The 22627-nt window shown below is 62.4% G+C and overlaps 5 protein-coding genes across 5 annotated transcripts; 4 read left to right on the top strand and 1 right to left on the bottom strand.

The window, feature by feature from the left end:
* Positions 1-527: 527 nt before the first annotated feature.
* PIK1 (Phosphatidylinositol 4-kinase pik1alpha (PI4-kinase)(PtdIns-4-kinase)) lies at positions 528-4262 on the top strand (the record flags this gene model as incomplete). Its single annotated transcript, XM_069352146.1, has 5 exons — positions 528-544; positions 619-771; positions 887-977; positions 1016-4004; positions 4051-4262. 5 exons carry the CDS (start codon positions 528-530, stop codon positions 4260-4262), a joined length of 3462 nt encoding a protein of 1153 aa, XP_069209564.1.
* A 382-nt stretch (positions 4263-4644) lies between these two features.
* On the bottom strand, positions 4645-6069 carry Q8F55_003614 (mitochondrial 54S ribosomal protein uL24m; the record flags this gene model as incomplete). The annotated part of the gene is made up of 4 exons (XM_069352145.1): positions 4645-5643; positions 5691-5910; positions 5945-5987; positions 6036-6069. The coding sequence occupies 4 exons, from the start codon at positions 6067-6069 to the stop codon at positions 4645-4647; spliced, it is 1296 nt and encodes a 431-aa protein (XP_069209563.1).
* A 305-nt stretch (positions 6070-6374) lies between these two features.
* Q8F55_003613 (uncharacterized protein) lies at positions 6375-8107 on the top strand (the record flags this gene model as incomplete). Its single annotated transcript, XM_069352144.1, has 7 exons — positions 6375-6404; positions 6455-6592; positions 6639-7390; positions 7501-7678; positions 7794-7916; positions 7954-7983; positions 8024-8107. 7 exons carry the CDS (start codon positions 6375-6377, stop codon positions 8105-8107), a joined length of 1335 nt encoding a protein of 444 aa, XP_069209562.1.
* Positions 8108-12754: 4647 nt separating this feature from the next.
* On the top strand, positions 12755-14409 carry Q8F55_003612 (uncharacterized protein; the record flags this gene model as incomplete). The annotated part of the gene is made up of 6 exons (XM_069352143.1): positions 12755-12917; positions 12961-12995; positions 13068-13110; positions 13696-13786; positions 14064-14123; positions 14367-14409. 6 exons carry the CDS (start codon positions 12755-12757, stop codon positions 14407-14409), a joined length of 435 nt encoding a protein of 144 aa, XP_069209561.1.
* A 3900-nt stretch (positions 14410-18309) lies between these two features.
* On the top strand, positions 18310-20125 carry sge1 (Global transcription regulator sge1; the record flags this gene model as incomplete). The annotated part of the gene is made up of 3 exons (XM_069352142.1): positions 18310-18561; positions 18606-18980; positions 19025-20125. The coding sequence occupies 3 exons, from the start codon at positions 18310-18312 to the stop codon at positions 20123-20125; spliced, it is 1728 nt and encodes a 575-aa protein (XP_069209560.1).
* Between the last annotated feature and the right edge of the window lie 2502 nt (positions 20126-22627).

Genomic DNA, 22627 nt, shown 5'->3' with positions numbered 1-22627 from the left:
TCTGTCTGTCGCCGCCACGCGTCGGTTTGTCATGACACTTTGTCCGACCACGTTGCAAGTCTCAAGTCGGCGACGACGCCACTGGCTGGCTGGAGACCTTCCTCCTCTTCCACCTCGACGCTGCAAACAACTCTACAACCACTCCATCCCCGCCCCGCCCCGCACGCACGCACGCACGCTCGCTCGCTCGCACGACGACAGACGTCGGTGCACCCGCCCCGCCCTACGCTTTCTCGCTGCTGGCCGGGTACTGCGCTGCGACGAGGCGCCATCGCGAGGTAGCAAGTGACCGAGCCGTGTCGCCGACCGACGGCTCTGCGCTCTGCTCCCTGCTCCCACCTAGCCGCTGCTGCTGCCGCCGCCGCAACCTAGCGCACGCCGTTGCTAGCTAGCAGCTGGTCGCACTGCTCGCCGCCTCCACCGCCGCCGACGCCCACGCCGACGCCGACAAAACACCACACCGCCCACCACCGCACCACTCCCTCCTCCCTCGGGGCGACCAAGCGCCGCTGGCTTTGTCGCCCGCCATGTCCCACGCGCTCCTGTGAGTCCCTGCTATGCGTGCCGCTGCTGCGCGTGCTTCGGCGCCCCGCCCGCCCCCAACTCACACCCGCCCAGCCTCCGCCTCTTCCTCTCGCCGTACTTCTCCATCTCGGTCGCAATGCACTATCTCAAGACGTACCCCGAGAGCATCGGCATCAGCCACTACCTCTGCTGGCGCATGAAGTCGATGCCCGCCGACGAGGTCGAGTTTTACTGGCCCCAGATATGGTGAGTTGTTGGCCGGGTACTGAGGCCCGAGGAAGGCCGGACAGTCGGTCGGTCGGCCACGCCAACGCCGCGCCGGCAGGCGTACCCCGCTCGCTGCGCTCGCTCACACCCCCAGCCACCTCCTCGTCACCCGCCCCACCGAGAGCAACGCGCTCGAAAACTTTGTGCTCCAGCGCGCAGAGGAGAGCCCGCACGCCGCCATGCTCGTGAGTCCATCCCACGGCTAGCGTACCTAACTCCCCAGACATTCTGGTTCATGCAGAGCGCGCTCCGAGACCTCACGCCCACCCGCCTCACCAACCCCCGCCCGTTCCTCATCTGCCAGCGCGTCCTGCACAGGTGCCACGAGATCCTCTTTGGCGACCCGCCAGAGCCCTCGCGCTCGCCGTACCGCTCCCTTCCGCAGTCGCCCCACGCCGGCACCCCGCCCCACTCGATCGGCAGCTCGTCGGCCGCGGCAGCCCTCCTCAACGGGCCCCCAGATCCCGTCGTCGCCCCCATCCGCGTCAACCCGCACGCCGGCTCGGCCCTCGTCGGCATGGGCATGTTGATTGCCGGACCCGCGCTCCCTGGCCTCACAGAGCTCGTGGGCGAGTGGGCAGTCGCGCAGGGCAGGCGGCCGATGGACGACGCGAGTGAGGCCCGCGCACGTGTCGAGGTCGACAAGTCGGGCGGCTCGGACGGTGCAGTCAACGGCCGCGGGTGGGAGGGTGCGCCGCAGCGCGGGCACAAGGCCCAGCCGTCGTACAGCGAATCGGACGACGACGGGCCCGCCTCGGCGCCGGCTGTGCGCTCGCGCGTGCTCCCCGCATCGATGATCCCGCCACATCAGCAGCGGTCACAGAAGCCGCGTCCGGCGCCCCACAGTGCGACGACGCCCAACCTCCCGTCGCCGGCAGAGTCGTCGCCGGCGTTCTTGGCCGCCCAGTCGGCCGCGACAGATCAGCGCGGAAGAGATCCATTCTCACAGGCCGACGTTGACCCCTTTGGACAGCGGTCGAGCACCCCGCCACACGTCGTCCACAGGTCAAAGACGACCCCAGCACACATGGGTTTCCACTCGGTGCCAGAATTCTCATCGAATGGGTCGCCGAGAAGAGCATCGGGCCAGGGTCGCCCACCGAGTGCCGAAGCGCTCCTCGCAGCCTACTCGCTCGAGGCGCAGCGCCGGCTACTTCGCAGTCACTACTGCAGAAGCGAAATTCGCTTCCTGTTGCTCCTCGAAGATATTAGTAACCGGTTATTGGTGATCCCAAAGCCGGCCCGAATCTCGGCCCTGCGCGCAGAGCTCACGAGCCTCAACCACAACCTCCCCGCAGAGGTCTGCATGCCCTTGTGGTGCAACGCCGATCACCACCACGACAAGGCCGACTCGGGCACGCCGTCAAAGCGCCGCGGAAGCAAGCCAAAAGGCTCGTCGTCGGCCCACTCGCGCGTCGTGCGCATCTCGCCTGGCGACTCGGTCGTGCTCAACTCGGCAGAGAGAGCACCGTACCTCCTTCACGTCGAGATCCTCGAGAACGACCTCGACTTTGACCCCACAAGGCGAGAGAACCGCGAGCTGCTCAAGAAGATTGTCGTCCAGGAGGACAACAAGCGCAGGAAGCGCGAGGAGGGCATTGCAGTGGGCAGTCCGCTGGGCGGTAACTTTGATCCGCAAATCAGCGGCTTTGTCGACTTGGAAGACGCTGTCGTCACCGAGGAGCCTGAAACCGTCGAGCCGAGTGAGCCACAGCGCATATCGACCCCGATCCCGCCAGACGCACGCAAGGATGTTCTGCCTGACGACATCGAGGAGATGGACCTCGTCGAGCAGCTGTACGGCAACAAGCTGTCTGTTCGCGACAACCTTCCAGACTTGAGCGATGCGCTGCCGTTGCCATCCGCGCCAAAGAACAAGCAGCTCGACCTTGAAGTGTGGAACAGCGGTGCCGATTCCGACTCGCGCCGGTCATCACTTGGCGCCGGCGGAGGGACTTCGCCTGCAAACGGCACGCCGAACGGAGGCAGCGGCGGCTTGACCGTCGAGAGCCCCGGCTTGCGCCCAATCAGCCCCGCTACCCCCGTGGTCCCCGACGACCACGACCTCAACCCGCCGCGACGGAGTACGTACATCACGCTCGAGGACTACTCGGAGCGCATGCGCACAGCCGCTGTCATGCTCGCCCAGCTCAACGCCTCGCTCGTGCCTGCGGTCCCCGAAGCCCCGTCCCCTCAGTCGACGGGCGGCGCATTGCGGTGGATCCCTGGCACTGGGTGGATCACTGGCTCAAAGGACAAGGAGGCGGCGGCGGACGGTCAGACGCCCCCTCCTGGCTCTGGCGGCAGTGGCGGCAAGCTTCGACTGGCAGCAGCACAAGCAGCGGCCATCAAGGAGAGAATCATGGAGGAGATGATGGCGCTCGAGGAGGAGCGCGTCTCTCGTATGACTCACCGACCAGAGGGCGTCCAGATCGACACTGGTGTCAGCACAGAAGGCAAGACGGCCGAGGACGAGGGCATTGTTCGTCGAGAGATCAACAAGGCCGATCCCTCGGCGGCAATCTTCAAGGAGTCGTGGACGGCCAAGAAGAGCCGCATCCGTGCGTCATCGCCTTGGGGCCACCTCGCCAACTGGGACGTCATCTCGGTCATTGTCAAGACTGGCGCCGACTTGCGGCAGGAGCAGCTCGCCACGCAGCTCATCGAGCGCTTTGTGCGCATCTGGAAGGAGGAGAAGTGCGACGCATACGCCCGATTCTTCCGAATCCTCATCACGGGTGAGACGTCTGGCCTGGTCGAGACAATCACCGACGCCGTGTCTGTGCACTCGATAAAGAAGAGCGAGTATGCGCGCAGGGTGGCAGAGGGTGTACCTATCGGGCACGTGTCGCTCATGGACCACTACGTCAACACATACGGCAAGCCAGACAGCGGCATCTTTGCACGCGCGAGGAGGAACTTTATCAAGTCGCTGGCCGGCTACTCGGTCATCACGTACCTTCTCCAGATCAAGGACCGACACAACGGCAACATCCTCGTTGACCGTGACGGCCGCCTGATCCACATTGATTTTGGGTTCATGCTTTCCAACTCGCCGGGCGGCAACATGGGCTTCGAGGCCGCGCCGTTCAAGCTTCCGCTCGAGTACGTCGAAATCATGGGCGGTCTCGACAGCCCCGGGTTTGCCTACTTTAAAAAGCTGTTCAAGGAGGCGTTTGAGGCCGCGAGAAAGCACTCGGACAGTTTGATCAGTGAGTCTGGCTTGCGATCCGCCAATGTAGCCACTAACGCCCCCAGCCATTGTCGAGCTCATGCAGAAGGACTCGAAACTCGACTGCTTCCTGCTGTTTGGCGAAAACACGGTCAATCACTTCCGGGAGCGTTTCGCGCTCGGGCTGACGACGGCCGCCGTCGACGCGTACCTCGAGCGCCTGATCGTCTCGAGCACGGGCAGCAACTACACGAGATTGTACGACACGTTCCAGTACTACAGCCAGGGTGTTTTGTAGCGGCGCGAATGGCGCGGAGGACGCAGACTTGCATGGCGGGGAGGAGGAGGAGTAGTTCATCTTGCATCTTGCATGAATGCATCATCATTAGCTGGGCGGTTGCAGCGTGCCAGGTGTCGACGAGATCCGCGAGAGCTAAAGGACACAGTAACTCACGCCCGCTCCACGCCCGCTCCAGAACTGGTGAAGACTGGGCCAGTGTGCATGCATGCGGAAAACACTGCCATGCTTGCAATGAAACCATCGGTGCAGGCCGTATTACGGCTCATCGAGACCCGGTTGTGCGCCCCACGTGCTCGCCTTGTGATCCCAGTGTTCACCCCATGTCCCCCGCTCAGTGATGATGATGCATGCTCTAGTCCCAGTCGCCCCCGCGCCCCGCCTACTGACGCAGCTCCTCGGGCACGACCTGGTTCTTCTCGTCCTTGAGGGTGAGGCTCTCGAGGCGGCGCTCGACCTTTTCGGCCTTGAGGGCCTTTCTGCGCAGCTTGCGCTCGTAGCGCTTGCCCTTTGGCCCCTCGATCCAGTTGCCGAACCCGTCGTTGACCATCTCCGCGGCGCGGGCGCGCGCCACCTCCTTCTTGGCCTCGTCGATCTGCTGGTCGATCTCGGCGAGCGCCGCGTCGCGCACCTCCTCACGGGTACGCCCGCGGAGCTTGAGGCCGTCGAGGTTGACGAGGTCGGTGGCGAGCACGGCCTCGAGGCCGTTGTCGCGCCCGCCGGCGATCCACGACTCGACGGCGTCGCGGGCCACCTCGCGGCGCAGCGCCGCCTCGGCCTTCCGCCGCTCGTTGTAGCCCTGCGTCTGCTTTGCGCGCGAGAAGCGCGGGCTCAGCTCCTCGGCGAGGTAGAGCGGCATGGCGGCCTGCATGACGGGGTTCTTGCGCGCCTCGGGCCGCTGGATGTACTCGTCTGCGTAGTCCTGGTCGGATGGCGGCTTGGCGCGCAGCGAGCGGGGCACGAGCGTCTGCGGAATGCTCGAGGCCGGGCCGATGGCCACGGTCGGCGTCACGATCGCCGCCTCGTCCGAGTCATGTGGGCCGATGGGGTGCACCTCGCGCTCTGGGATAGCAGGCCACGGGATGCTCACTTGTCCGCGCTTGGGGTCGGACTCGATGGTCGCCGGGCGCGACGTGCTGGCCGCGAAGCGCTGCCATTGCAGCCTCCGGGCCTTGGGGTTGAAGAAGAGCTTGTCGGTCGCTATGCGCGTCGCAAAGACAGAGTCCTTGCCGTTCTCCTCGATACACAGCTGAACGTTCGAGTACTGCACAGGCCGGCGGGCCTTGATGAAGTTCTGCTGCTGCTTGAGCTGATTGCGGGTTTCTTCGTCGAGCTCCTCGGGGTTCTCGGGCGGCGGGCGCACGGCGTTGGCCTTGGTGTTCTGCGGCGTGTTAGTGGGAGAAAGTGGCGCGAGTACGCAGCACGCACCGTCAGACCCTCGAGGTACAACCGGTTGCGCTCCATGTCCACGCTCGACACCTTGTACACCTTCCAGCCCGACGACACGCCGACGTCGCCGTCAATGTACTTTTCCTCGGGCTTGCCGACCATGAGGCGGACCGAGTCTCCCGGGCGAATGTTCCATCGCCTGATGCGGTCCTTGGGCTGGACGTAGGCCTTGGGCGGGTGCGGCGCGCGCGTAGGGTATCTGAGTGTCAGGCGTGTCGCAGCGCGGTACTCACCTCGTGATGAACTTGTTCTTCGCGCCCACCAGGTGGTGGAGGCCTGCAGTGTGTTAGCGGGGCAGTGTGGCATGAGCGGGCACATGCTTACCCTTGGGCATCTTCTCCACGTGTGTCACGGACATGGTGTCGGCGTCGCTGTCGTCGTCGGTGTCGGCGTCGGCGCTGTTGTCGAAGCTGTCTGCTCCGTCGACTTTGATTGTCCGACTTTTGCAGTGAGCGATCTTCCGAGCAGCGAGACGGGTGGGTGGGTGATAGATTTGGTTCCGCGGAAACTAAAGACACGACAAGCCCACGTGGTCTGCACGTGGTTATCACGCGACCCCTCGGAGCCCCGCGATGACGCCGATGAGACATGTACACCCCACTCGTCACCTCGTCTTGCATCTCGACATTGTCTCTTGCCATCACATCCAAAGCCTCGCCACTCATGAGTGACGACCACAACTGCCTGCAGAGGGTATGCACAACTCAGCTATCCCATCTGTTTCTCCACTAACACCCCCGCAGGCCCACCAGCTCTCAGCTCAGGCGTCCTTCCTCGTCCGCCCACCAGATGCGTCGCAGGAAACCCTCAACAAAGGGCTAGAAGCGTACAAGGAGGCGGCCGAGCTCTTCGACCGCGCCGGTGCGGGCGCCGACGAGGCGGTGAGCTGAGCACATGTCCCACTTTGCAGCTCAGCTAACTCTACAGACGAAGAGAACGCTGCGCATGCTCACGACGCAACATCGCAAGCTCGCGCGCGACCTCGAGCGGAGGATCGCCAACGCCGGCCGTCCGTCACCCGTGGCGTCACCCACACGCGCCGAGTTTGAGAGGCGGGGGAGCACGCCGCCCGTGCCGTCCAGCTCGGGGGCCGCGCTCCCGCGGCGTGCGTCGCTTGGCAACGCGGTCGGCGCGCAGCTCATGAGGCGGACGTCAAGCGGGAGCGGCGGCGCGGGATCAGGCGTCGGACTCGCGGCCGGGCGCGGGGGCGTACTGGGAGGACCGAGCGCCGTGCATGCCACTGCCGCCGCGCGGTCCGTGCCGCCCTTTAGCCTGCGCCCGGTGGGCGACACCCCGCCGGTCGCTGCGGCCGTGCCGCCCGTCGCCGGCACCACAGGATACGGGAGCATCACGCTGTCGCCTCGCTCGCCGCTGTACTCATCGAGTTCGAGCTCCGAGCCCCCAGAAGACTCGTACCTCTTTCCAGGCCATGTGCCAGACACGGCCGACCCGTTCTCCCGCTTCTGGGGTATGCTGGAGAACATGCTCGAGGAGATCAGCATCCCGCGCGCGTTGACGACCGCTCAGCTGGGAGGGCCGCTGCCCCCGGCGCCGACAGTGTCGGTCTCGACTGCGCGTCCCGACAGGCGGGCGAGTGGGAAGGGCAAAGAGCGCGCGCCGTCGCCTAGCGAGTCATTCTACGTCGTCCCGAGGGGGCAAGAGCAGCCTCCTCGTAACAGGTCAGTGTGTGGTGGTGCTGTGGAGCAGCACGGGTGCACAAATTGTGCTACGGCCCTGGCTTGCGGCGCCTGCTGTTATTTGTGATTAGCGCAACTGACACTCGTCCAAGCTCGCCGTCTGCAAAGACGAACGAAGAGCTGATGCTCGAGAATGAATCCCTGCGCGCATCATTAGATGCTCTGGCCAAGCACGCCCACGCTCTGGAATTGGCCAACAAGGCCGTCACGGAGCGCGCCGAAGAACGCGACAAACTCGTTCGGTCCGTCGTATCTGGCGTTCGCAAGGAGGTGAGGTCTTTCAAAGATGATTCTCGCTCACGGCTAGGCCAAAAAGGTCAAACACGACCAAGAAGTGATGAGAAGTCAGATTCTTGCGTCAACAAGTGGGCTACCACACGGTCAGGTGGCCCCAGCGGGGTCTTCAGCTGCTCTCGTAAACGCCCAACGCCGCATCGGCGAACTCGAGTCAGAGCTCAAGCGCCGTGACGCAGAGCTGAAGCGGAGCAAGGACAATGAAGAAACCCTTGTGAGCTCGATAGCCGCGGCTTTGGCTGACCGTGAAGCGCTTCCAGTTAGACAAGTTCAAGGAGAAGGTAAGGCGGTGTATCCCCAGCGAAGCTGAAAGACAATCAGTGGGACAAACTGCGTGCCAAAAAAGAGGCCAAGGTGGCAGCTGCGAAGGGCGCGAGGGTGGGCAAGAGTCCTGATCAGGTGTAGACAGCGGGTGACAGACGTGAAGGATTAGGTTTGATGTGTACGAGCGTGGCTGATGTCGAGGATCTTGGGCCGCCTTTTACCATGTCGACGTGGCGGGTGGGCTGGTTGGGGTGACTATATTCTTGGGGTGAATCTGACACTGTTGCCACACATGGTCGTGGATTGGTCACACACGAGATCCGATGGAGTAGAGGACACTGTAGTAGGAGTGCATTCTTGTTGACACGTTAGCTGAATGTAGGAGCCACGTCCAGAACTGGCAAAGAGCTACGGCGACGAGGCACGGCCGTGTGAGGGCGCGTTACGTGACGAACGCGAGCCGAGGGCCTGTCCGCTGGGATCGACCGTGCCGTCTTTGCCGCCGATGGGTGGGCTGGTGCCAGATGTTTGGATTACAGGAGTTGCAGAACACGACAGCACCACGCCCTGTGTTGTTCGTTGACTTGACCGCGGCGTAGACACGCAACGACGCCACACTTCTGTGTGCCTTTGCTCGTCGTCTACGAGCAGCACAGGGTGCTGTCGCATGTACCGCAGCTTCGAAAAACTATTGTACCTGGTCTCCGAGGTAACGTAACGACGGAAACAAGCGCGTGTCGTAATGACTGGCCACGACGACGGAGAGGAGAGGAGCAGCATACAGACTGACCGACCGACCGGCTGCCACAACTACAAGGAGACTGGTACGCTCGAGGTGACATAACCCTGGCGTTAGCAGGAACGAGGCTGGCTGGGCACGCACGCCACGAAGCGAACATGAAGTGCATGATGGGTCGCAGCAGCTCTGGCAGGGCATTCCGAATACGTTATGGTTACAGTTTGGACCGCGGTGCCCACCTGTCGGTCGCGGCCCGTACGGTAGGCGCAGCACAAGTGCCATGTAAATGCGACGGACGTCGAGTTGGAGTCGTCGTGTCTGGCAGACTGGCGGCGGTGCGAGTGCCTGGTTTGGGGGAGAGGGTGGGGAGGGGATGGGCAATCTGCACAGTTCTGCACAGTGACGTTGTGTGCGCCGTCCATAGCCATAGTCAGGTCCCAGGCCCGGCGGGCGTGCAAGATACGCTGCATGCCGCCCGCTTGCATAGGTGCCTGCCGGACCCGCTGCCTTGGGTCAACTCAAGGGCGGCGGCATTACGAGATGGCCCAGCCAGGTGTCGGCCGGCAGGTTACGAGAGAGGGGTGGTAGCGCGCGATTTTTCGGCAGAGCGAGCAGTGCTGACGGCATGCGCGAGGTGGTCGCGGCCGTCCGTCGGGTTGGGTTGGCGGCGTGACGGGCAGTGAGCGCGACGGGGTGAGGGTCGTCGTCGACGACGACGACAACAACAACGGCGTGTGGCGAGCGGGCACGGGTACCGCCGCGCCGATGTTTGTTTGTTTACACTGCTCCTGCTGCTGCTGCGACCTCGGCGGCTTGTGGCTGCTCGCTGTCGTCGTCCTCGGCCCGTGTTTCAGATTCGTCGCCTCGACCTTGCCAGGTCCGACGACCCCGCAGCGACGCCAAACTCCGCCACTCCTTGCCGCGGCGCGCCACGCAACCCCAACCCTCCCACCCACCACCCAACCCCGTCGCTCTCAAACGCGCGGGGTTGACTCAGGTCCCAAGCAGTAACCGCTAGCCGTGTCGTCGATCCCGACGTGTCTAAGTTCTGTTGCCCTCCGTGCCGACGAGGGCGGCCACAAAGCCGTCAACAAGCTAGTACAGGGGCAGCTAGTCGGCTCGAGGACGGTGCCCCTGTCGTTTCGCTGGCCTGCTCGTCCCGCCTGCTGTCGTAAAACAGCGTAGGTCGCGCGGCCAAAAAGCGTACGCGAGCAAGGCAGTGACCGCAGCATGCTGGCAGCGTCGTCGTCGCGGCAGTGACCCTCTCTCCCCGGCACGCACATGGCCACGACTACATCGTGTCGTGACAATTTGCCAACCAGGCACAGGCGGCCGTCGTGTCGCCTCGATACTCGTGTCATGTTCCTCTCGGGCGTGTCATATCCGTACCTCTCGTTTCAGTGTCGCGGCATGTGCGGCGTGGCAACAGGTGGGCGTGTTCACGGGATGCATGCATGGCACGAACGCCGCTCGCGCTCGGCGGCCCCGTCCAGCGATCAACTGCCATGACGAGGCCGGCAGGCACGCCCACGGCGACGGGTCGATGCCAAGAGCGCGGCCTGCCCTCGCTCGCTGGAGGCGGCGTCCCATCCCACTGTGCCTGCCCTGCGCGAGTTGCCAGCGGGATTCCGGCGGCTTCTACTGCCCACCGCGACAGTGGAATGCGCCATGGGATGAAGCAGAGAGGCGCGCGCAGCTGCGCCACACGCCACCAAGCCGCTCCGAGGTCGAAGAGATGGGGCGAGGCTGAGCTCGAGTTGCACCGGTCGGTGCGTTGCATGCCCAGCCACGCGCCAACGTCGAGGGCCAGGCTGATTCCAAAGTGCACGCCTGATGCGCTCGCGCGTTCGCTCGTCTGACCCGTTGAAACCCTCCAGCTGCGCGCACGTACCCCCGCGGCGCTGATGGGATCTGGATCTGCCCCAATAAGCACAACGCCCGGGCCGTAAACAACAACAAGCCTGATGTGAATCTCGTCGCCACGGCACGATGCAGACATAGCGCAGCAGGTGCCAGTGCCAGTGTTTGCGCGCTGGGCTGGTTCCAAGACGGCGCGCCCCGACAGCCACAACAGCGCCGCCGTCAGGAACTGCACGCCACTGACCGGTGTGGCGCGCCTGAGCCCATGGGCCGCGCCGAGCCGCTAACCAGGATGACACGCACGATGGACAGGATACTCTTGCGATGGACGCGACGGCAGGCTCGGGAGCCCTGCATAGAAGGAATGCAGACAGCGTCGCGGCGAGCGCGATGCGCCAAGCCGACAAATCGCCAGCAGCGCCTGCGGAGCTTGCTGCCTCATGCCCTGGACATAGGACCAGCGCGAGTGCGCTTCGGCGTCTGCTCTGTCCGACCGAACCGGGTCGCGGCGCCCGGCCGCGCGGCGCGGCCTTGCCTGATCCAATCAGCCGCTTCGCGGCCTGCCTGACAGCGTGAGCAAGGGGCCGAGGGCCGAAAACGGCTCCCCGAGCAACGCCGGTACCAACTCCGCTAAGTAGGCCCATGATCTGCTCACCGGATCGCCGGAGCGACCCATGTGCTGCTCGCCGCTCGTCGCCGGCGCCGCCAGGAATCGAAATACAGCAGAAGAGGGGCAAAATCCGACGAATACCCGGACACAACGCCACTGGCTGCACCTGAGGGACCGTGTACGCCTGTGGCGCGCCGCCTTGTTGGCCATGGCGGCGCTCGTGCGGCGCTTCAGCCTGCGGCCAGGCGTTGGCGGGCGCGCTCTGGCGCTGCGTCTTTAGATCCGAGTGCGTGCCCTCGTATTTTTGACTGTGGGCGCATGCTTGAGCTCGAGCGAGGTAATGTCAGCTCAGCCGACCCGAGGCCCACGTCTGCAACCTCAGGCAGACCCTGTGGACACTGAGAGGAACCGAGTCAGCGAGTACAATGAAGAGAAGAGGGGGTCAACATTGAGTTCGGACCTGGGTCCTCGACGTCCTCGTTAGTGTCATATCAGTTGTGCTCGTCATCAGCACCAAACCCTGCACCACTACTCGATCCTGATCTGGGCGGTCCCCGAAGGCGGTTCGCAGTCGCACCCGCAGCCAAGACGCACGCACCATAGACCCCGCCGGTCGCCCTGCCGAGAGCTCTCGCCGCGGCTTCGGTGAGTCACTGCCAGACGAGCGCACGGAGGTGCTCGGGTCTGCGCTCCGTCGCCGGTCGCTTTGTCCGAGCCGGTGATTGAGTCGTGTCCGTCCCAACGGTCTTGCAGAGCGCTGCAGGTGTGCTGATGCCCCTGCAGATATCTTCTTTTCGTATCTTCTTCTCTACCTTGTCCACGATAGGCGCCGTTCGATCAGACGGGAAACAGCATACACGACTCTGTTTCCTACCCGATTGCCGACACCGTCGTATCTCTTCTCGCTTGCTTGGACCTCTACCTTCCACCTAAAGTGTCAGCATTGCAAGCCCCCCGCCCCCGCCCCAACGCAAACACCGCTGCCTTCATCAAGAGGACACTATCAGCACCAGCGACCCCACGGGTCCCTTCCGGCGCGTATCGTTACGTTACCTCACACTCGGACGCCCCTTCGATTCGTATCAGGGCGACGGATTCCCAGCCACGTTCAATAGACCGAAGAGACGACTGTGCTCCTACTCCACAAAGACGGCTCGGTGTCGTGCTGTTGTGTTTACACTGTGCTGTGAGTGACTTGTTGTGCGGCGCCACGTACGAGGAGTGTTCCCGGACGCTACCAATCCGTTGCGTTGGCACATTCCCACTCCAGGCCCAATCGCCACTGGCTGTGCCAGCTACTGCGCAGACTGGCCCTGGCCGCTCTGCAGAGATGCCCTCCGAGAGTTTAAGCGTACCCTCCCTTCCCAACACCCCCGGCCAAGTGCAGGAGCTTAAAGCGCGACGATCTGCGTATTCCACTGCTCTGCCGCGCTCCACGCATCCTGGCTGTGGCACGCACATGTCGCACACCTCCCTCACCCCCGCGCCCGCGGTCCGGACCCCAAGTGTGGGATGTTTGCCGCAGAGCCCGCACCACTCTCTCCCTCGCACCCTCGCACTCTCGCACTCTCTGCCCCACATGGAGCACTCGCAACCGAACATGTGTGCTTCGGTTGTCAGCGGCAAGCGCCACACGCTAGCCGGCAGACCCCTGTATCCAGCGTGGCATGAGCTGTCTACTCCAACCTGCTCTGCCACTGATGGGATCATCCTTGGGGGAATAATCTCGGACGATCCTAGGAGTCGCTCTGCTGCAGACGTCATGTTCTGACCTAGTACAGACAGGTACCTGGGGAAGACTATCCTCCGGACGTGACTGTGTAAGCCTGAAGTTTGAAGCCAAACGGCCGCCGTGTTGCCTTCGCCACCGACTAATCTCGTGCCACATCAAGTTGATCCGCGCCGCCTCGGCCAGACGTGCGACAATCGGCCCAGGTGAGCCCAAGCATAGCGCTGCGACATGTCATGAGTTCATCGACTGACCATTAATTGATACATCTACCCCTACCCAGAAGGCTGAGTGCAACACACACCCCTGCGGTAGCGGCAACAAACTCTAAAGGCAACCTCGTCCCCTTGCTCCACGCAAACGGCTTCGTGAACGCCGTGGTCTCGGCGTGCCTCCCTCGGCGCCTCGTACTCCTCGGAGGTTGATCGCCCGCAGTTAGTCGAATAGCATCGGCGGCCCCTCGTGTCACAGCGTCGGTGAGTCAAGGCACGACGCGACGGAGACGGCACACTCGTGGGTCCGTCCACATCGTCATCCACCTGTTGCACGATACCTTCATCTCAAACTTCCCCTTCTCTCCGCGACTCATATCTATCCTCGTTCAAAGCTTAGGCCCTTCTCTCCCCGCCCTTCCCCTCCTCGACCACGCCCATCACCCGCACCCCGCAGCAAACGACACGGGCCGACTCCTATTGCGTACTCTCATTCCAGTTGGCTGTCCTTGTATTAAAGAGCCGGTTCGTCAACGGCATTGTAACGTACTCGCCGAAACTCAGTACGTTGCCCGACAGACGACAACAATCAGAGGAGTCGTCGCGTTATCATCGCCTTCGTTGAGCGGGATCAGCCCTTTCCCCCTTCGAACATCACCTCATCTCCCTGGTGAGTTGGCATTGACCGGTTGAGTCGACTACACACACTGGTCTCATCACCTGTGCTGTCGTTGTAGTGCACTGGCACTGGCCCTGGCACAAACCGCTATCACTTGACCACTCCCTATCCGTTCTCCACCCCCTCCATCCTGCTGCCATTGGTCTTCCTTTCCACATTCCAGCTCGCTTCACTAGGCGGCCTAGCCCCTCATTGTCCCGGCTCGCTTGTCTTGCCCACCCCGCCAGCCGATACCTGTGGCGTCCACAGCATATCTGACACTCTCAAGTCAAGTCACGAGCCGCATTGCCGAGTGTACGACGATCGAGCGCCGCCTCACGCCACACGAGTGAGTATCCAACCCCCGCTTCTTGGCTTCCCTCTTCTTCCCTCTCATTACCCCTGGCCAACCCGAGACTTTGATCTGCACGCCGCCCTCTGTCCCCTCATAAATCCTCCGGGACTCCGGTCACCTCTTGTGCCGGAGCACTCGTTGTGGGCGACTTCAAGCAAACGCCGGCGAATCGACCGTCACGTCCAGTGCCCTCGCTCTCGCATTAGCGTCTCCTGTCCTGCAGCTCACCCTCGACAGCAGAACTCGCCAAGCCTGCCGCTGGCACACTCGCCTCCGCTGAATCTCCCGTCCGACCTCGGCTCGAATCTTTCATCAAGGTGTGATCGCCGTCCAACTAGTGGAACATTTGTTCGACGGCCCCGCATTCTCTCCACCCCGATCTTGTCTCCCTATTTGTTGATCACAGCCGTAAGTCGCGTCATCTTTCTTCGTCTTGCTCGTTGGAGATCCGGGTTCAGTTTTGGCTGTGGCAGACGTGTCATCCTTGGGCATCACATGCCCACTTGTCCAAACCTAAGACTCTCTGTGTTCGTTGCGATTACATTCTCCCTCCCACTGTCAAGGCCCGTGTTCCTCTGCCTCGTATCCCGGAGGCTTGGACTGGGCAGACGTGCCCCCCTGCTGCCCTTGTCAACTCTCTCTCTCTCTTGTGGCTCTGCTGGATCTTCCGCCATTCCAACGAGCATGGTCATGCGGGTGTCGGTGTCGCCGCGCATTGTGCACCTAGCGAGCAAGTTGAGCCGTGGTGCTTTTTGCCCCACAAGCTGCATCATCCAGACTGTGGTCCAGTAATCCAGTCGTGCCTCGGCGTCAATCTCGCGAGCAAGGTTCCGCCACCAGGAATCGACCTAGTCGAGTCCAGTTGGGCCTAGCCGGCGCCCCGTCTGGTTGGCCCACGCAACAGCCATGGGTCAACTGCCCACCCCACCCACGCCCCCAGCCGGCAACCAGCACAGAGAGGAGTCCACCGTCTACATCCACGCATCCACGTTATGCTTTGGACGGTGACTGCCTGAGGCAGCTCGCGCACCAGGCACTTGGGCTCTCTCCGGAATACCCGAGAGGCGAGTGTTGCCCGCGCCACAGGCGTGAGTTGGCGCGCTTCCGGTCCGGACTGTGCAGCCATCCCTCTCCCATCCTCGGCCCAGCTGCCCCATCCCCTTTGACATCCTGCCCCGGTGACGGAGAAGTCGTTTCCCCCCGTTGGCGGCTTCACATCGAGACAGGCACTGGTCGCCTTTTTCGCTCGTTCCTGTTGTTAAAGTCCCTGCACTTGAACCCCGCCAATTCTAGAAGTCTTATGGCCCACTGACAGCATTCGTAGCTTGCTTGGGCTTGTTGCTACTAGCAGCTACAGAAGCGAGAGCGGCAGCAGCCATACCACTCTCCCTGACGCCTCACACCTTCAAGCCTTTGCTCAGACTCTCGGCCCGGCACCTCAACTTCGACTGTATACGAATTTTTATTTCCGTCGTTGGCTAGTTGTTATCGTCGGCCGTCCCTGCCTGCCAGTGCTGCTTGTCACCTCACGTCACCAGCAAGCCTCCTTTCAACCCCCCTCCCCAGGGCTTCACCTATCCAGCCCTTAGCGCAAGCCTTTATTATCAGCCCACCAAATTAGGACGATAGGACGGCCTCCCTGCGCGCGCGTCGGCCGCCTGTTGCTCACCTCGCAAACGACCCACCGTCTTCCCGCTTGTGCATTGCAGCGGCCTGGCACGTAAAGCACTCGAGTGCACACGATCCGTAACCTCGTGACGAACACTACATCTCCCAAGCCTCGCCTCCGGACCAAGTGCCCCGGCCACTAGACGCCTGTTGGATCCCAGCCCAGTCGGTGAGTTATCATTTCCTTTACGCTGTGTATCCCCCATCCCCATCCCCGCCCGTCCCAATCCTTGTGCTGTGAAGGTGTTGCTCGGAAGGTCCGCCCGCGAGATGACGTTCCAGGCAAGCGTGCCTGGGCTGTTGGGTTGGTCGTACACTGTAGGGCCAAGCGGCAGACAGCGACGCACCCAGGCCGAGGGGGGCGAGTGATTGCCCTTGCAGAGATCTGAGAGGGGGAGACAACGAGGAGGGTAGAGCGGGGGTTATTCGGGTGTATACCCCAGAGCGTAAACCTTATCCACAAGGCCTCTCGTCTTCAACCTCCTCTTGTCGTCTGGCGCAGTTAGCCGTTCACCCCTTCCCCTGATTTCGAGGTACCACTTGCGGCTCCCTCGCCTTGCCTCTGCCCTCCTTCGCTCCGCCCCACTGCCCCTCCCACCCCCTCCCCCACCCCCCACTCCTGTCTCCCTCTTATCCATCCCCCCCATTTTCAGCCCTGGCCGTTGTCTGTCAGTGATACCCCTGGCGTCAGCATGCTCGCTGTGTTGGTCCGGGGAGGTGGGGAGGGCCTGTCGTTGAAAACCAGGGCGCTAGCCGTCAAGGGGCCAACGGCCGCGCCTCCTTGTCAGGTACAGCCAGTGGGCTGCTTTCCAGGCACTCTCACTGTGTGGTGCGTGTCGTGTCTGGTGGGGATGGAATAAGGCAGGGAGCGAGGAGTCAAGCTGGAGAGGAACGAGAGCTGGCAGGGTACCATCGCAAAGACAGAGGCAACCGACAAGACGAGAGAGCGAGACCGAGAGAAAGCCACACCTGGGGCAAAGCGCGCGGGGGGCGGAGGACGGGCATCCCCATGCCTCGCCTCTGCATGTACCCATGTGCAGTCGAGGCGGTAGATGACGAAGAGCGCGAAAACGCGCGAACAACTTGCCTAGGACATTGGTCGTCGAGGGAAACCGCGAAGGTGCAGTCGACTCGCGAGGGACAAGGGACGGTTAAGCCTACGAAGGCATGCCTGTCTGCCTGCGTGCGCGCGTGCGTGCATCGGTCGGTACCAGCAGGCAGCAGTTCACACTTGCTCTCGCTAAAGGCAATTTGACCCCCATCCTCCCTCTGCTTGTCCTTGTACTCTCCACAACTCGTCGTCCTCTCTCTACTACCATTGTCCCTCATCGATTGTTCGACTCGCTCGCAACGTCGTCTCCAGCCAACACCACCTCTTGAGGCTCGTTTTGCGCTCCCTCTCTCGTCTTGCCCGTCTTGCCCTGGTTTCCTGCGCCACCCTGCGGCAATTGCGTCACGTACTCCCATTAAGTCTCAAAGTCGAGCCCTCAACCTCCCTGGTTGTAAACCCCAAGGGCGCCAGCCAAACCCAGCCCCTGCGACTCCCATTCCCGTCCTTAGCAGCGCGTGCACGCACCAGCAGAACAGCGCAACCAGGAGAGGAGCTGCGAGACAACACATTAGAGGTGGCGCCGCCTAGGAGAACTCTGATCGTCAACGAGCCAACTGCTTGGTACACTTGTCGATCTTCCTCCCCTCTTCTTAGCTGTTCTCCCCTGGTCCAACCGGCCTCTTTCAATCCTCTTTTTCTCCCTCCTTCCACATCTCGACTCCTCTCTCTCTCCCCCTCCCCTTCCTGGACAGCTACCCCTCCAGTTCCATCAAACAAACCTCCGCATCTCCCCTCATCCTTCATTCTCGTCCCGACCCGATTGTAACCGCGCCAGCCGCACCCACTTGAACCACCCCCCACACGTCGGCCTGCTTGTTGACCTCGCTCCGTCTTCGTGTGCTGGCCCTCCATACACACACACACACACACACACGGGACTCACCTTCCCCTTCATACCAAACCATCTTTTCTGTTACACGTTCCTCGCCGCCAGGGGCTAACACTATCGCTTGTTCCTCTTTACTCTGCCCGCCTCACGCCCATCTCCCCCGCCCCCTCCCCGCCGACACTGCGCTCTCTCGCTCTCGGTCCAACGTCCACTCGCTCCGCCAACGACGTTGTGCACGCACAACACTTCACGCCCAACAACACACATACGCTCCCACGCCTACTCGTCTCTACCGTCTTCGGTCCACGACATGTTTATGACCTTTGCTCGCTCTTAACGACTGAATGACCACCACAACAACAGCCTTGACGACTCGTACTTCTCCTTCCACAACTACGACCCGCCACACGTCATCCACCATCACCGTTCCAACGCTGGCACCCCAGTACTCGACACCGCGTCGCGAGCCCACTGCGCGATCTAGTGTCAACTACTACCCCCTCAAACCCCAAATCCTCTCCCCCTCCCCCTCACCTCCTCGATACCCTATCGCGGACCATCGTCCCTCTGCCATGTCTGACGACAAGGGCGAGGACATCGCCCCTCCCTTCCACGGGTTCATCGCCACGACGTATGACGCCTTACTGGTGTTCGAGGCCGCCCGGCGTGGTATGATCCCTAGGGTTACCCGTCGACTGAACGATTCTGAGCGTAACCTCGTTCAGTCGGGTTCGGTCTTTGTTTACGACGAGCACGAGAGTGGCATCAAACGCTGGACAGATGGCCACTCGTGGAGCCCAAGCCGCATCCTTGCCAACTTCCTGGTACGTCTGCAGATGCGAGACTGTGTGTGACTGACATTCCCTAGGTGTATCGCGAGACGATCAAGCCTTCTGAAGGCGGGAAGGACGGCAGGGATGAGATGAAGAGAGATCCTATGCCCATCGCGCCCGCCGGATCGCGACCTGGAAGCTCGCATCGCCATGATGGTCGGCCCAGCACTGGGAGCTCGGGCTCGGGATCGCCAGCCGTTACCGAGGCCAGATATGCCGAATCGTCTCGAATGGCCCTGGAGGCGGCCCAGCGCCCCTTGGTGCACGGCCAGATGCGCCCCCGCAGCGCCGCCGAGGCTGGAGGATGCCTTCTTGAGAATGGCGTCGTCATTGACCGCCACCTGGAGCGCAAGCTCGTGGGCAGCTTAACAAACTCTTACCTGTTCCAACCAGGTGGTCTTGTCAAAAAGGTCAGTCCTTGTCAAGAGGGAGATGGGAAGACTAACTTTGACAGACCATGACCCTCACTGTCGCCGGCTTCCACCAGCACGTCGTGTCCTACTACACGCTCGAGGACGCTGTCGCTGGGCGGCTCCGCAGACCGTCGACCATTCCCGAGTTCGCGGCTCTGGAGATCAGCCCCGACTACCTCAACCTTGGAAGCTTCCGCTACCCTCCTTCCATTGAGATCGGACAGGACGGTGTGCCCCGCTACCATGGTGAACCGGACGACCGACCTGTTTCGCCGATGGCCCGTGGTTCCGTTCCCTACAATGCCGACGTGTACGAGTCGTATGGCCCTCCAGGTGTGCCCCTCGACAACCCCCACCATCAGCCTCGACTCCGCTCTGTGGCTGTACCCCCGTCGTCTATGGGCGGTGGATTTGGCGCCTCACCAGCACCCATGCCACCCTACAACGCGCCCCCTGGTTCTTCGCAAGGCTACTACGACCCGCAGTCCATGCACCTCGCGCCTATGCCCCGTCAAAGTGGCCCGTCACGACCGTCGTCCTCTTCGAGAAGGTACGACCCTTACGCTTCCCCCAACCCCCGCATGTCGCACACTGCACCGACGCCCATGGTGGAGAGTGGGCACACCCGTCGCCAGAGCGTGCCGCCGCCTTCGTCCTCGGACTCTGGTGGCTACTATCTCGCCAGCGAGTACAACTACCAGCCGCCTTCGACCGCACCGGGATCGTTCTCCTACTACTCTTCTACTGCGGCGACCCAGCCCCCGCCTCCCCTTTCCCAGCAACCTCCCATGGCGTCTCCCATCGTGTCGCCAAGCTATGGAAGTGGGCCTCAATATCAGCCTTGGCATCAACCGTCTGGCCCAGCCCCGGCACTTCGCCTCCTGAGCACAGTTGGTCGCGAAGACAACCCTCCCAGCTCGTCTGGTTCAATGGACAGCCAACAGGGGTCGGCGCACCATGTCGTGCAGGGCGGCGACTCCTGGGGCGCACCGGTTATGTCCAACCCCCACCCTCACCCTCCCCACGGCGGCAACCATAGCCAGCCTGTGTGGGATAATCACTCGCACCCTCCCCCACTCCCGCCGATGCCGCAATACGGCAGCGTGCAACAAGACAATGGGTGGCAGGCTAGCTTCGCCTGAGTGGTGTGGCTTGACCACTATTATCCGGTCAAGCTGAAGTAGGATCGACCGACATGTCTTGCATACCGACGAGCAACAATGTCCCTACATGATGGCTTGCCGTTCAAATACACCAGAACGAACGGCCTTGTTGCTCGACTCGATGTTCTCGGACGCTGACAGATGACGACTCTGCCTCGACCTCTACGCGCCGCCGGCCGGCTTGCGTGGGGACCACCGAAGGCCATACACGCTGGACTCTGACTCTTTTGGGCCTCTAGCCTTGCAACGAACATTTCACTCCATTAAAGACAATTACCTAGCATCATCGCTTAACTACTCGGGACCGACTATACCGATACATTCACCTATATCGATATTAGGCCCTATACGCGCCACGATCGCCCCATGGCGGCCACCCGTCAACCTCATCCAGCTCCACTCCATCGCCGCTCTCTGCTTTTCGACCCGACCGAGACGCCCAATAACGTTTCCTTTCATACGACCTCTGTTACGACTCGTGTACGGCCTACAGCAACTCCAACTCCGTTGGATTTGTTTGTTCGCCACCCACGCTTGTGGCGCGCCACACTAGTAGCCTTGGGTTACGATCTTGTGACTCTGGGTGCTGGAACGCACACCACCCACCCTTACCTCTTTGGGAATCCGATCCCCACCCACCGACCACCCTCCTTCCCCTCCTTCTATCGCTTCACCCTTCTCGTCCTCTACCACTTTGTTGGCAGAGTGGAGCTCCTCCCTACGCAGCTCTGGTGCCCAAATCTCCAGATAGTATGCGGGACTCCGATCAAGAAGGGGGCAAGCATCGTTTGTATCACGAGTGGCTGTGATGAGATTACGTGCATAATGACGGGTATCTTTCAGGTCAGGTCCAACCGCCAGGTTGTAATTACTGTTGTGCGGGCCGTGCCTTGTCGGAGATGAAAGGAGGTACAGTGCTGTTTGGTGGCGCCCGCCATGGCAGACGGCGAGTGATAGTGATCGTGGGTGGGCGGGCGTCTGACAGGGGTCAGGAGGTCAACTGCCAGCCAACTGCCTGCCTGCCACACAGTTGGACTGATCGCAACAAAGCCCCGACGACGACTACCACCACTGAAATGAAACGCCTTCTCCTGTACACCTCACCACTCCCCGCTCCCCTTGTGAGATGTGGGCCCAAGGCACGCTGATTCTGATCGCTCGGCACGATTGCTGGGCCGCGGAGAGCAGCTTAATCAGTGTGATCTCGTGACGACGACTACTGCTGTGGCTAGAGTTGGACGGGTGTTCCCGTGCAGGCCCGCCCGCGTCTTCACGCACACACACGCGTACGCACGCACGTACGCACGCACGCACTTTGGAACTGACTGGCGGCGCGCTCCAGCTCCACCGGGTAAACTGTGGGTACCAGTGTACTCTGCCTGCCTGCTGCTGCTGCTGCTGGTGCTGGGTGAATCGGGTCCTGGCCTGTCTACCAAGCCAGCTAGCCCCAGGCCCAGGCACGCGGGATATCAAGGCACATATCGAGGGGGGCCACTGGCAGGAGGTGGACGAGGACAGATGTACGTGATGCACTCGGTCGCCTTAGCCACCGAGCGGCGCGCCACCGGCGTCATTGCCCCCCCGCGGCGCACATGCCCCGCGGCCGGGCGTTGATTCCCGCGAGCGGCGGCCTCTGGGCGAGAGGGGACGACGCTGGTTCACCGGCGGGGTGTTGTTGTGCGCCGAGCGTGCCTGGCGTTTTGGCGACGCGGCCCGCACCCAACTCCGCCCGCCCGCGATTTAGGCGGATGCCGACCCGGTTGGCTGTTGGCGACCGCTACCCCTCGCTTCTTGGCTGTACTTGCGCTCGCTACCGGGCGACGGAGGCGCCGACGGCGAGCAAGGCCGCACGTGCCCGGCAGAGCGAGCTGCGTATGCAGCAGGTGGTAGTGCGCAGGCTCGCAAGCGCCTAGGGCCCTTCTGCGGGCTTGCGGGCTTAGAGGGTCGGGTCGCACTGCGCCAGACGCACTCGCCCAAGTGTGCGTTCCGTCGAAGGGGTCGGCGCCGGACAGCTTGTGCAGCATGCAAGCTAGTATGCAGGGGAGGGGGGGCCTTGAGGCGTCAGGGCCATGGGAACTGTGCTGGGGCCCTGCTATTGGACACCAGGGCTTTGAAGTTATGGTTTGAGATAGCATTCGGCGACAAGCACCAAACTTTGAAGCTTGGGCTCGCTGGCGCGTTGGTGCCACTCGTCCACGGTTGTCACCGGTCAGACCAGCCATCTCTGGCTGCGCGTGCGGAGCACAGGGTGTCGCGCACGGCGGCTCGAGGCTATGCACATCCAAGAGAACGGGATCGGGTGGCTCCCAGATCCCAAGCGTGAGGGCAACAGAGCCCCGCGGCGCCACGTAGCAGGCAGGTCCAAAGAGCCACATTGTGCATGTGCATAGTCTATGTCACATTGAGGCAGTTCCGTCGTCAAGGCGAAGCACATCCGATTGGCTTGTTCGCTCCCAGTCTCGGGTCAAGAACCAGCTGCTC

The sequence above is a fragment of the Vanrija albida genome (assembly GCF_041260175.1).
Source record: "Vanrija albida strain AlHP1 chromosome Unknown contig_3, whole genome shotgun sequence".
Classification (NCBI taxonomy): Eukaryota; Fungi; Basidiomycota; class Tremellomycetes; order Trichosporonales; family Trichosporonaceae; genus Vanrija; species Vanrija albida.
Note: the sequence above shows the minus strand (reverse complement) of the source record. Positions and strands in the feature narration are given on the sequence as shown.